We start from the raw sequence: 14,155 nt of genomic DNA on the forward strand, positions 1-14,155 counted from the left end.
ACAGTCACCTTGGGAAAATCCTCTGCACTATCATTAACAGCAGACTCGTAAATTTCCTCAATGAAAAAAATGTACTGAGCAAATGTCAAATTGGCTTTTTACCAAATTACCGTACATGTATTCACCCTGCACACCCTAATTGACACAAACAACATGTGTGCGGTTAAAATTGGCAAAAAACACACACATTTCTTCACACAGGGGCGTGGGGTGAGACAGGGATGCAGCTTAAGCCCCACCCTCTTCAACATATATATCAATGAATTGGCGCGGGCACTAGAAAAGTCTGCAGCACCCGGCCTCCCCCTACTAGAATCCAAAGTCAAATGTCTGCTGTTTGCTGATGATCTGGTGCTTCTATCACCAACCAAGGAGGGCCTACAGCAGCACCTAAATCTTATGCACAGATTCTGTCAGACCTGGGCCCTGACAGTAAATCTCAGTAAAACCAAAATAATGGTGTTCCAAAAAAGGTCCAGTCACCAGGACCACAAATACAAACTTGGCCTAAACATCAGTGCCACAGGTAACTTCCACAAAGCTGTGAACGATCTGAGAGACAAGGCAAGAAGTGCATTCTATGCCATCAAAAGGAACATAAATTTCAACATACCAATTAGGATTTGGCTAAAAATACTTGAATCAGTCATAGAGCCCATTGCCCTTTATGGTTGTGAGGTCTGGGGTCCGCTCACCAACCAAGACTTCACAAAATGGGACAAACACCAAATTGAGACTCTGCACACAGAATTCTGCAAAAATATCCTCTGTGTACAACGTAGAACACCAAATAATGCATGCAGAGCAGAATAAGGCCGATACCCACTAATTATCAAAATCCAGAAAAGAGACGTTAAATTCTATAACCACCTAAAAGGAAGCGATTCCCAAACCTTACACAACAAAGCCATCACTTACAGAGAGATGAACCTGGAGAAGAGTCCCCTAACCAAGCTGATCTTGGGGCTCTGTTCACAAACACAAACACACCCTACAGAGCCCCAGGACAGCAGCACAATTAGACCCAACCAAATCATGAGAAAACAAACTTGACACATTGGAAATAATTAACAAAAAAACAGAGCAAACTAGAATGCTATTTGGCCCTACACAGAGAGTACACAGCGGCAGAATACCTGACCACTGTGACTGACCCAAAATTAAGGAAAGCTTTGACTATGTACAGACTCAGTGAGCATAGCCTTGCTATTGAGAAAGGCCGCCGTAGGCAGACATGGCTCTCAAGAGAAGACAGGCTATGTGCTCACTGCCCACAAAATGAGGTGGAAACTGAGCTGCACTTCCTAACCTCCTGCGCAATGTATGACCATATTAGAGAGACATATTTCCCTCAGATTACACAGATCCACAAAGAATTCGAAAACAAATCCAATTTTGAAAAACTCCCATATCTACTGGGTGAAATTCCACAGTGTGCCATCACAGCAGCAAGATTTGTGACCTGTTGCCACGAGAAAAGGGCAACCAGTGAAGAACACACACCATTGTAAATACAACCCATATTTATGCTTATTTATTTTATCTTGTGTCCTTTTCCATTTGTACATTGTTAAAACACTGTATATATATATATATATATATATATAATATGACATTTGTAATGTCTTTATTGTTTTGAAACTTCTGTATGTGTAATGTTTACTGTTAATTTTTATTGTTTATTTCACTTTATATATTCACTTCATATATTATCTACCTCACTTGTTTTGGAGATGTTAACACATGTTTCCCATGCCAATAAAGCCCTTGAATTGAATTGAATTGGAAGGGTGGGGGGGAGAGAGGAGGGGGCGAGGGGAGAGAGAGAGGAGGGGGAGGGGGAGAAAGGAGGAGGGCGGGGAGAGAGGAGGGGGCGGGGGAGAGAGAGGAGGAGTGGGGGAGAGAGAGGAGGGGTGTGTGGGAGAGAGAGGAGGGATGTGGGGGGAGAGAGGAGGGAGTGGGGGAGAGAGAGGAGTGGTGTGGGGGAGAGAGAGGAGGGGTGTGGGGGAGAGAGATGTGGGGGAGGGGGAGAGAGAGGTGGGGGAGGGGGATAGAGAGGAGGGGTGTGGGGGAGAGAGAGGAGGGGTGTGGGGGAGAGAGGAGGGGGAGGGGGAGAGAGGAGGGGGAGAGGAGGGGTGTGGGGGAGAGAGGAGAGGGGAGGTGAGACAGATATAGAGAGAGACAAAAAGAGCAGAAATACCTCTTCTTTATTCTGTAAATAAGTCTCTGAGCTCTCTCAAACTCAACGTACCCCCACACACAACGTTCCAGTGAATGCCCCTAAACGGTAGTTAGTTCCAGGTGAGTTCCTGCTCGCAGCAGGAATCACACAGCCTTTGTTCTATTCATGTCAGCTCACACACTCTTTCACTGTACCGCTCTGTTTTATGCCTCCTCCATCCCCTGATGAATACTTTTATCCCTCTCTCCCTCCTTCCCCTCTGTCTCTCTTTCATTTATGTAGAGTTATGCACATCTCCTGAAACACCTTAAAGTCCCTAGATGTCTTGCACTATTCTCTCTAACATTACCATAGTTTGTGATTCTCTGAGCAACATTATAATAAATCCAACCCTATTCTCTATAACATTACCATAGTTTGTGATTCTCTGAGCAACATTATAAGAAATCCAACCCTATTCTCTATAACATTACCATGGTTTGTGATTCTCTGGCCAACATTATAAGAAATCTAACCCTATTCTCTAACATTACCATAGCTTGAGATTCTCTGAGTAACATTAGAATAAATCCAACCCTATTCTCTAACATTACCATAGCTTGTGATTCTTTCTTTGTAATATTAGAATAAATTCAACCCTATTCTCTATAACAGTGGTTCCCAAACTTTTATAGTCCCGTACCCCTTCAAACATCCAACCTCTAGCTGCGTATCCCCTCTAGCACCAGGGTCAATGCACTCTCAAATGTTGTTTTTTGTCATCATTGTAAGCCTGACACACACACACACACACACACACACACACACACACACACACACACACACACACACACACACACACACACACACACACACACACACACACACACACACACGTGACAAGGAGCCCTTATAGGACCAGGGCACCAATAATAATATAATAATAATCAATAATTTTGCTCTTTATTTAACCATCTTACATGTAAAACCTTATTTGTTTTTCAAAAATTGTGAAAAACTCACCACAGGTTAATGAGAAGGGTGTGCTTGAAAGGATGCACATAACTCTTTAATGTTGGGTTGTATTGCAGAGTCTCAGTCTTAAATCCCTTTCCACACACAGTCTGTGCCTGTATTTAGTTTTCATGCTAGTGAGGGCCGAGAATCCAGTCTCACATAGGTACGTGTTTGCAAAGGACATCAGTGTCTTAACAGCGCGATTTGCCAATTCAGGATACTCTGAGCGCAGCCCAATCCAGAAATCTGGCAAAGCCTTCTGATTAAATTCAATTTTCACAGAACCGCTTGATGCAATTTCGATGAGGCTCTCTTGTTCAGATATCGGTAAGTGGACTGGAGTCAGTGCATGAAAGGGATAACGAATCCAGTTGTTTGTGTCATCCGTTTCGGGAAAGTACCTGCGTAATTGTACACCCAACTCACTCAGGTACTTATCACTATATCACATTTGACATTGTCCATAAGCTTGAGTTCATTTGCACACAAAAAATCATACAATGATGGAAAGACGTGTGTTGTCCTTGTTAATGCAGACAGAGAAGAGCTCCAACTTCTTAATCACAGCCTCAATTTTGTCCTGCACAATGAATATATTTGCGGAGATTCCCTGTAATCCTAGATTCAGATCATTCAGGAGAGAAAAAACATCACCCAGATAGGCCAGTTGTGTGAGAAACTCATCATCATACTAGCGGTCAGACAAGTGAACATTATGGTCAATAAAGAAAACTTTAAGCTCGTCTCTCAATAAAACAAACGTGTAAATATCTTGCCCCTCGATAACCAGCGCACTTCTGTATGTTGTAAAAGTGTTACATGGTCGCTGTGTCATGTCTTGTTATGTCTGTTCCTGTCTTCTCTTCACTCTGTCTCTCTCTGCTGGTCTTTTTAGGTTACCTTCTCTGTCTCTCATTCTTCAGCTGTTCTACATCTCCCCTAACTAGCTCATTCACTCTTTCACACCTGTTCTCTCTTCCCCCTCTGATTAGGTCTCTATTTCTCTCTCTGTTCCTGCTACTTTCAGTGTCTGATTCTTGTTTGTGTTTTTGATGCCAGAAGCAAGCTGTCGTCGCGTTTGCTTCCACCTTGTCCTATCCTGTCGGAGTCTGCCTGGCAGGTGCATCCTGCATTATACTAACGTTCTTTTTGTTCCATTGACTACGTTGGAAGAGGATTTATGCCATTCCTGTTTTTTCATTAAAGAACTCTGTTTTCTGTTAAAACCGCTTTTGGGTCTTCACTCAAGTACATAACAGAAGAATCAGACCAAGAATGGACCCAGCGGCTCCGGACCCTTTTCACTCCGCCGTCGAGATCCAGGGAGCGATGCTAGGCAGACACGAGGAGGAATTGTCTGCTGCTCGACATGCCGTTGAGACCCTGGCCGTCCAAGTCTCCGACCTCACAAGACAGGTTCACCAACTCCACCTCGATCCACCGCCCACTTCCAGGGTTTCCGAGTCTCCGGAGCCCAGGATCAACAACCCGCCGTGTTACTCTGGGGAGCCCACTGAGTGCCGCTCATTCCTCACTCAGTGTGATGTGGTGTTCTCTCTCCAGCCCAACACTTACTCCAGGAGCGCAGCCCGCATCGCCTACGTCATTTCTCTCCTTACCGGACGGGCGCGTGAGTGGGGCACGGCAGTCTGGGAGGCGAGGGCTGAGTGTATTAACCAGTATCAAGACTTTAAGGAGGAGATGATACGGGTTTTTGACCGTTCTGTTTTTGGGGAGGAGGCTTCCAGGGCCCTGTCTTCCCTATGTCAGGGGAATCGATCCATAACGGATTATTCTATTGAGTTTCGCACTCTCGCTGCCTCAAGTGACTGGAACGAGCCGGCTTTGCTCGCTCGTTTTCTGGAGGGTCTCCTCGTCGAGGTTAAGGACGAGATCCTCTCCCGGGAGGTTCCTTCCAGTCTGGACTCCTTAATAGCTCTCGCTATTCGCATAGAGCGACGGTTTGATCTTCGTCGCCGAGCTCGTGGAAAGGAGCTCGCGTTCTCCGTTGCTCCCCTCTCCACATCACTGCCACCTGCCGCATCACTGCCACCCTCCTCCGCCGGCTCGGATGCTGAGCCTATGCAGCTGGGGGTATCCGCATCTCGGCCAAGGAGAAGGAACGGAGAATCACCAATCGCCTCTGTCTCTACTGCGGCTCCGCTGGTCATTTTGTCACCTCATGTCCAGTAAAAGCCAGAGCTCATCAGTAAGAGGAGGGCTACTGGTGAGCGCAACTACTCAGGCCTCTCCTTCTGGATCACGCACTACTTTTCCGGTCCATCTCCGCTGGCCCGGTTCATCTGCTTCCTGCAGTGCCTTGATAGACTCTGGGGCGGAGGGCTGTTTTATGGACGAGACCTGGGCTCGGGAACATGACATTCCTCTCAGACAGTTAGGGAGCCCACGGCCTTGTTCGCTTTAGATGGTAGTTCTCTCCCCAAGATTCAGCGTGAGACGCTGCCTTTAACCCTCACTGTCTCTGGTAATCATAGCGAAACCATTTCTTTTTTAATTTTCGTTCACCTTTTACACCTGTTGTTTTGGGTCATCCCTGGCTAGTGCGCCATAACCCTTCTATTAATTGGTCTAGTAATACTATCCTATCCTGGAATGTTTCTTGTCATGTGACCTGTTTAATGTCTGCTATCCCTCCTGTTTCCTCTGTCTCTTCTTCACAGGAGGAGCCTGGCGATTTGACAGGGGTGCCGGAGGAGTATCACGATCTGCGCACGGTGTTCAGTCGTTCCAAGGCCACTTCTCTCCCTCCACACCGGTCGTATGACTGTAGTATTGATCTCCTTCCGGGAACTACTCCCCCCGGGGTAGATTATACTCTCTGTCGGCTCCCGAACGTAAGGCTCTCGAGGATTATTTGTCGGTTTCGCTCGACGCCGGTACCATAGTCTCCTCCTCCTCTCCCGCCGGAGCGGGTTTTTTTTTGTTCAGAAGAAGGACGGGTCCCTGCGCCCATGCGTGGATTATCGAGGGCTGAATGACATAACAGTTAAGAATCGTTATCCGCTTCCTCTTATGTCTTCAGCCTTCGAGATCCTGCAGGGAGCCAGGTTTTTCACCAAATTGGACCTTCGTAACGCCTACCATCTCGTGCGCATCAGGGAGGGGGACGAGTGGAAGACGGCGTTTAACACTCCGTTAGGGCACTTTGAATACCGGGTTCTTCCTTTCGGCCTCGTTAACGCTCCAGCTGTCTTTCAGGCACTAGTTAACGACGTCCTGAGAGACATGCTGAACATTTTTGTTTTCGTTTACATGGACGATATCCTGATTTTTTCACCGTCTCTCTCGATTCATGTTCAGCACGTGCGACGCGTCCTCCAGCGCCTTTTGGAGAACTGTCTTTATGTGAAGGCTGAGAAGTGCATTTTTCATGCCGCCTCTGTCCCTTTTCTCGGTTCCGTTATTTCCGCTGAGGGCATTAAGATGGATCCCGCTAAGGTCCAGGCTGTCATTGATTGGCCCGTTCCTAAGTCACGCGTCGAGCTGCAGCGCTTTCTGGGCTTCGCTAATTTCTATCGTCGTTTCATCCGTAATTTCGGTCAGGTGGCAGCTCCCCTCACAGCCCTTACTTCTGTTAAGACGTGCTTTAAGTGGTCCGTTTCCGCCCAGGGAGCTTTTGATCTTCTTAAGAATCGTTTTACATCCGCTCCTATTCTTGTTACACCTGACATCTCTAGACAGTTTGTTGTTGAGGTTGACGCGTCAGAGGTGGGCGTGGGAGCCATTCTTTCTCAGCGCTCTCTCTGACGGCAAGGTCCATCCTTGCGCGTTTTTCTCTCATCGCTTATCGCCGTCAGAACGTAACTATGATGTTGGTAATCGCGAACTGCTCGCCATCCGCTTAGCCCTAGGCGAATGGCGACAGTGGTTGGAGGGGGCGACCGTTCCTTTTGTCGTTTGGACTGACCATAGGAACCTTGAGTACATCCGTTCAGCCAAACGACTTAATGCGCGTCAGGCTCGTTGGGCTCTGTTTTTCGCTCGTTTCGAGTTTGTTATTTCTTATCGTCCGGGCTCAAAAACACCAAGCCTGATGCTTTATCTCGTCTCTTCAGTTCTTCTGAGGTCTCCACCGACCCCGAGGGGATTCTCCCTGACGGGCGTGTTGTCGGGTTGACTGTCTGGGGAATTGAGAGGCAGGTAAAGCAAGCACTCGCTCACACTCCGTCGCCGCGAGCTTGTCCTAGGAACCTTCTGTTCGTTCCCGTTCCTACTCGTCCGGCCGTTCTTCAGTGGGCCCACTCTGCCAAGTTAGCCGGCCACCCCGGCGTTCGGGGTACGCTCGCTTCCATTCGCCAGCGTTTCTGGTGGCCCACTCGGGAACGTGACGCGCGTCGATTTGTCGCCGCTTGTTCGGTCTGCGCGCAGACTAAATCTGGGAACTCTCCTCCTGCCGGCCGTCTCAGACCGCTTCCCATTCCCTCTCGACCGTGGTCTCACATCGCTTTAGATTTTATCACCGGACTGCCTTCATCAGCGGGGAAGACAGTTATTCTTACGGTTGTCGATAGATTCTCTAAGGCGGCTCATTTCATTCCTCTCGATAAGCTCCCTTCTGCTAAGGAGACGGCTCAGATCATTATCGAGAATGTTTTCCGAATTCATGGCCTTCCGTCTGACGTCGTTTCCGACAGAGGCCCGCAGTTCACGTCTCAATTTTGGAGGGAGTTTTGCCGTTTGATTGGGGCTTCCGTCAGTCTCTCGTCCGGCTTTCATCCCCAGTCTAACGGTCAAGCCGAACGGGCCAATCAGACTGTTGGTCGCATTTTACGCAGTCTTTCTTTTCGTAACCCTGCGTCTTGGTCAGAACAGCTCCCCTGGGCAGAGTACGCCCACAACTCGCTTCCCTCGTCTGCTACCGGTCTATCCCCTTTTCAGTGTAGCCTCGGGTACCAGCCTCCGCTGTTCTCATCTCAGCTCGCCGAGTCCTGCGTCCCCTCCGCTCAGGCTTTTGTCCAGCGTTGCGAGCGCACCTGGAAGGGGTCAGGTCGGCACTTTGCCGTAATAGGGCGCAGACTGTGAGGGCCGCTAATAGCGTAGGACCAAGAGTCCTAGATATTGTTGCGGTCAGAGAGTATGGCTCTCCACTCAGAACCTTCCCCTTAAGACAGCTTCTCGCAAGTTGGCCCCGCGGTTCATTGGTCCGTTCCGTATTTCTCAGGTCATTAATCCTGTCGCAGTGCGACTTCTTCTCCGCGCTATCTTCGTCGCGTTCACCCGGTCTTCCATGTCTCCTGTGTTAAGCCCGTTCTTCGCGCCCCCGCTCGTCCCTCCCCCCATCCTTGTCGAGGGCGCACCCATCTACAGGGTTCGTAAGATTTTGGACATGCGCCCTCGGGGCCGTGGTCATCAGTACCTAGTGGATTGGGAGGGTACGGTCCTGAGGAGAGGAGTTGGGTTCCCTCTCGGGACGTGCTGGACCGTTCGCTGATCGATGATTTCCTCCGTTGCCGCCAGGTTTCCTCCTCGAGTGCGCCAGGAGGCGCTCAGTGAGTGGGGGGGGGGTACTGTCATGTCTTGTTATGTCTGTTCCTGTCTTCTCTTCACTCTGTCTCTCTCTGCTGGTCTTTTTAGGTTACCTTCTCTGTCTCTCATTCTTCAGCTGTTCTACATCTCCCCTAACTAGCTCATTCACTCTTTCACACCTGTTCTCTCTTCCCCCTCTGATTAGGTCTCTATTTCTCTCTCTGTTCCTGCTACTTTCAGTGTCTGATTCTTGTTTGTGTTTTTGATGCCAGAAGCAAGCTGTCGTCGCGTTTGCTTCCACCTTGTCCTATCCTGTCGGAGTCTGCCTGGCAGGTGCATCCTGCATTATACTAACGTTCTTTTTGTTCCATTGACTACGTTGGAAGAGGATTTATGCCATTCCTGTTTTTTCATTAAAGAACTCTGTTTTCTGTTAAAACCGCTTTTGGGTCTTCACTCAAGTACATAACACGCTGCCCATATCATTGCATAGTGCAGAAAATACACGAGAGTTCTGGGGCCTTGCTTTGACAAAGTTGACCATTTTCACTGTAGTGTCCAAAACGGCTTTCAAGCTGTCAGGCATTCCTTTGGCAGGAAGAGCCTCTCGGTGGATGCTGCAGTCACCCAAGTGGTGTCGGGAGCAACTGCTTGCACGCACGTTACCACATCACTATGTCTCCCTGTCATGGTATTTGTATATGTATCATCAGTACAGATACCAACATGAGCATCACCTACTTTTGGCTACATACGGACCATGTTGTGGAAAATTACACAATTAGTCATGGTATTCCTTGTTTTACTGTTTAAAGAATAGTCTCTTGTAAATGCTAGTGTTTTTTCTAACCTGATACAAACTTGTATTGGTGTGACCTAGTCATAAGACTGGGCTTACAGCTAAGAGACGTTTGGGTGCAACCACAGCATGTAAAATCCTGTGGGTTTACTATCTACAGAAAGTCACATGTATGGAACCTTGCAGAAAGGACCACATGTGTTTGTTGTTGTGAATGCAGTTGGACGGTTGAGTCCTTGGGGTATAAACTTTACACAGACAACGAATTACCTTTTACATATTATCTGCTGACTGCCACATATACAGAGAGGGGTTGTATGTACAGTGGGGCAAAAAAGTATTTAGTCAGCCACCAATTGTGTAAGTTCTCCCACTTAAAAAGATGAGAGAGGCCTGTAATTTTCATCATAGGTACACTTCAACTATGAGCTGAAGAAATTCCAGAAAATGACATTGTATGATTTTTAATGAATTTATTTGCAAATTATGGTGGAGATTAAGTATTTGGTCACCTACAAACAAGCAAGATTTCTGGCTCTCACAGACCTGTAACTTCTTCTTTAAGAGGCTCCTCTGTCCTCCACTCGTTACCTGCATTAATGGCACCCGTTTGAACTTGTTATCAGTATAAAATAAACCTGTCCACAACCTCAAACAGTCACACTCCAAACTTCACTATGGTCAAGACCAAAGAGCTGTCAAAGGACACCAGAAACAAAATTGTAGACATGCACCAGGCTGGGAAGACTGAATCTGCAATAGTTAAGCAGCTTGGTTTGAAGAAATCAACTATGGGAGCAATTATTAGGAAATGGAAGACATACAAGACCACTGATAATCTCCCTCGATCTGGGGCTCCACGCAACATCTCACCCCGTGGGGTCAAAATGATCACAAGAACGGTGAGCAAAAATCTCAGAACCACACGGGGGGACCTAGTGAATGACCTGCAGAGAGCTGGGACCAAAGTAACAAAGCCTACCATCAGTAATACACTACGCCGCCAGGGACTCAAATCCTGCAGTGCCAGACGTGTCCCCCTGCTTAAGCCAGTACATGTCCAGGCCCGTCTGAAGTTTGCTAGAGAGCATTTGGATGATCCAGAAGAAGATTTGGAGAATGTCATATGGTCAGATGAAACCAAAATATAACTTTTTGGTAAAAACTCAACTTGTCGTGTTTGGAGGACAAAGAATGCTGAGTTGCATCCAAAGAACACCATACCTACTGTGAAGCATGGGGGTGGAAACATCATGCTTTGGGGCTGTTTTTCTGCAAAGGGACCAGGACGACTGATCCGTGTAAAAGAAAGAATGAATGGAGCCATGTATCGTGAGATTTTGAGTGAATACCTCCTTCCATCAGCAAGGGCATTGAAGATGAAACGTGGCTGGGTCTTTCAGCATGACAATGGTCCTAAACACACCGCCCGGGCAACGAAGGAGTGGCTTCGTAAGAAGCATTTCAAGGTCCTGGAGTGGCCTAGCCAGTCTCCAGATCTCAACCCCATAGAAAATCTTTGGAGGGAGTTGAAAGTCCGTGTTGCCCAGCAACAGCCCCAAGACATCACTGCTCTATAGGAGATCTGCATGGAGGAATGGGCAAAATACCAGCAACAGTGTGTGAAAACCTTGTGAAGACTTACAGAAAATGTTTGACCTCTGTCATTGCCAACAAAGGGTATATAACAAAGTATTGAGATAAACTTTTGTTATTGACCAAATACTTATTTTCCACCATAATTTGCAAATAAATTCATTAAAAATCCTACAATGTGATTTTCTGGATTTTTTTCTCATTTTGTCTGTGTACCTATGATGAAAATTCTCTATAAAAGCATGGAACCAGCACTGTTCGTTGAGCTTTTCAACTATGCACTGTTGAGTGGGAGGTTGATTCTCAATTTTTACAAATCTTCTGATAAAGTGTTGTTTGAAAGAATCTGCAGTCTCTCTTCCTTTTGATTAGATATTCCACGACAAATTGTTGACAGAGGTGGGATGCTAACTACACTTGCCGATTGTTCCCAGGGGACCGAGGTTAAATTGCGGCAGGGGCGCCGTTAGACGTGGCTCAGGGTACCACACACTCCAACTAAAACGGAGCAGAGAGGGACCCACCTCAGACCTGGAGGGAGTGTCAGTGAGTGGATGCGTCATTTTGGACAGATAAGATAAATTAAGGGTGAGACTGATTTTCTTAAAAACAACATCCAATTGGGGAAAGTTTACTTTTAGAAAGTCCTGTTCTAGGAACAGGTCACGCATGTTATAGATGCCAGGATGATGAAAACAATTCCAGAATAAGATCCTGAGGTACTATAGAGAAACCAGGACATTGTCCTGAAGTAATACCATGGGTTACAATCATAACGGGCAGTGGTTAGAGCATTGGGCCAGTAACCAAAAAAGGTTGCTAGATCGAATCCCCGAGCTGAAAAGGTCATTCTGCCCCTGAACAAGGCAGTTAACCCACTGTTCACCTAGGCCATCATTGTAAATAAGAATTAGTTCTTAACTGACTTGCCTAGTTAAATTAAGGTTAAATAAAATAATAAAATTATGCATGAGCTATGTTAAGAGTTACCAGGACAGAGTCCTGATGAAAGTGTTCCAGGATAAAGTCCTGAAGAAATAAGAAAATATTCCTGCATGTAAGGAAAACAAATATGAAAAATATACAAAAAAAAGTAATTATTAATCAGTGTACTGGTAAAACAGTTGGTTATGATTGAGAAACCTCTCCTACGCGGAAATGTGCATAGGAGGAACTACCATGTGGGTACAACATTTAAATTACATAGAGTAATTATAACATATTTCGATGGAGAAGAAATGACTCTTTTCAAATTATAAGAAAGGAACATGTTCCTAACCAAATACTGTTTGTTTTGTGTGTCTGTTTTTGTTTCCTGAGTGTGTGTATTGATGAGAGATTTATATTATGGATGGATGATTGACCCTATCAGCCCGACTGGCTGCACAGTGTGATCGAATAAAGGAACACATTCTCCAGTAATAAATTGGCAGACATTCCAGTATTGTTTCTTGGGTATCACTACCTTAGAAAATTGTTAAATTGGCATATACAGTGCCCTCCACAAATATTGGCACCCTTGGTAAATATGAGCAAAATGAGCTGTGGAAAAAATTGGGATCTGAGACCATTCCTCCATCCAGAATCTCTCCAGATCCTTCAGATTCCGAGGTCCAAGTTGTGGACTCTCCTCTTCAGCTCATCCCACAGGTTTTCTATGGGGTTTAGGTCAGGGGACTGGAATGGCCATGGCAAAACCTTGATTCTGTGGTCAGTGAACCATTTTTTTGTGTAGATTTTGAGTAGTGCTTTGGATCATTGTCTTGCTGGAAGATCCAACCACAGCCCAGTTTAAGCTTCCTAGCAGAGGCAGTCAGGTTTTGATTTCATATCTGCTGGTACTTGATGGAATCCATGATACCATGTATCCTAACAAGTTGTCCGGGCCTTTGGAAGAAAAACAGCCCCAGAACATCAAAGATCCACCACCATACTTCACAAACTGGCTTAATTTTGCAGCAGCTAATGGAGATCCATAATGCATACAAATACAGTGGGGATGATGTACTTTTCTGCATGGATATCTTTCTGTCTATGCCAAACCCACCTCTGGTGTTTGTTTCCAAAAAAAGCTCTATTTTGGTCTCATCTGACCATAGAACCCTGTCCCATTGAAAGTTTGGCAAACTGTAGGCGCTTGAGTGTGTTGTTGATGACAGCAAAGTTTATTTTGATGGCAACCCTCCCAAATAACTAGTGGTTATGTTAAGTAGGTGGCATCTGATCGTAGTTTTGGAGATTTTCTGACCCCATGAAGCAACTAACATCTGCAATTCTCCAGCTATGATTCTTGGAGATTTTTTGGCCACTCGAACCACCCTCCTCACTGTGCATGGGGTCAATAGTCTTCTTCCAGGCCGATTGTTAACATCAAATCAAATTTTATTTGTCACATACACATGGTTAGCAGATGTTAATGCGAGTGTAGCGAAATGCTTGTGCTTCCAGTTCCGACAATGCAGTAATAACCAACAAGTAATCTAACTAACAATTCCAAAACTAATTTCTTATACACAGTGTAAGGGGATAAAGAATATGTACATAAAGATATGAATGAGTGATGGTGCAGAGCAGCATAGGCAAGATACAGTAGATGGTATCGAGTACAGTATATACATATGAGATGAGTATGTAAACAAAGTGGCATAGTTAAAGTGGCTAGTGATACATGTATTACATAAGGATTCATTAGATGATAGAGTACAGTATATACGTATACATATGAGATGAATAATGTAGGGTATGTAAACATTATATTAGGTAGCATTGTTTAAAGTGGCTAGTTATATATTTTACATCCTTTCCCATCAATTCCATTATTGAAGTGGCTGGAGTTGAGTCAGTGTATTGGTAAGTACCAACTCAATGTTAGTAGTGGTTGTTTAACAGTCTGATGGCCTTGAGATAGAAGCGGTCCCAGCTTTGATGCACCTGTACTGACCTCGCCTTCTGGATGATAGCGGGGTGAACAGGCAGTGGCTCGGGTGGGTGTTGTCCTTGATGATCTTTGTGGCCTTCCTGTAACATCGGGTGGTGTAGGTGTCCTGGAGGGCAGGTAGTTTGCCCCCGGTGATACGTTGTGCAGACCTCACTAC

At 46.0% G+C, this 14,155-nt stretch overlaps 1 protein-coding gene across 5 annotated transcripts in view; it reads right to left on the reverse strand.

Annotated features, from left to right (window-relative positions):
* Positions 1–14,155, reverse strand: part of tpk1 (thiamin pyrophosphokinase 1) — an 80,962-nt gene that overhangs the window by 26,017 nt on the left and 40,790 nt on the right. The window contains exon 6 of one of the 5 annotated variants that reach the window (XM_064949308.1): positions 1,718–1,766. The exons of the other annotated variants lie outside the window; for them this stretch is intronic. Within the exon in view, the coding sequence (XP_064805380.1) occupies positions 1,718–1,766 (49 nt within the window). The remainder of the gene's footprint in view (positions 1–1,717; positions 1,767–14,155) is intronic. 5 annotated transcript variants of the gene reach the window in all.

This window comes from Oncorhynchus masou, chromosome 30 (assembly GCF_036934945.1).
Source record: "Oncorhynchus masou masou isolate Uvic2021 chromosome 30, UVic_Omas_1.1, whole genome shotgun sequence".
Taxonomy (NCBI): Eukaryota; Metazoa; Chordata; class Actinopteri; order Salmoniformes; family Salmonidae; genus Oncorhynchus; species Oncorhynchus masou.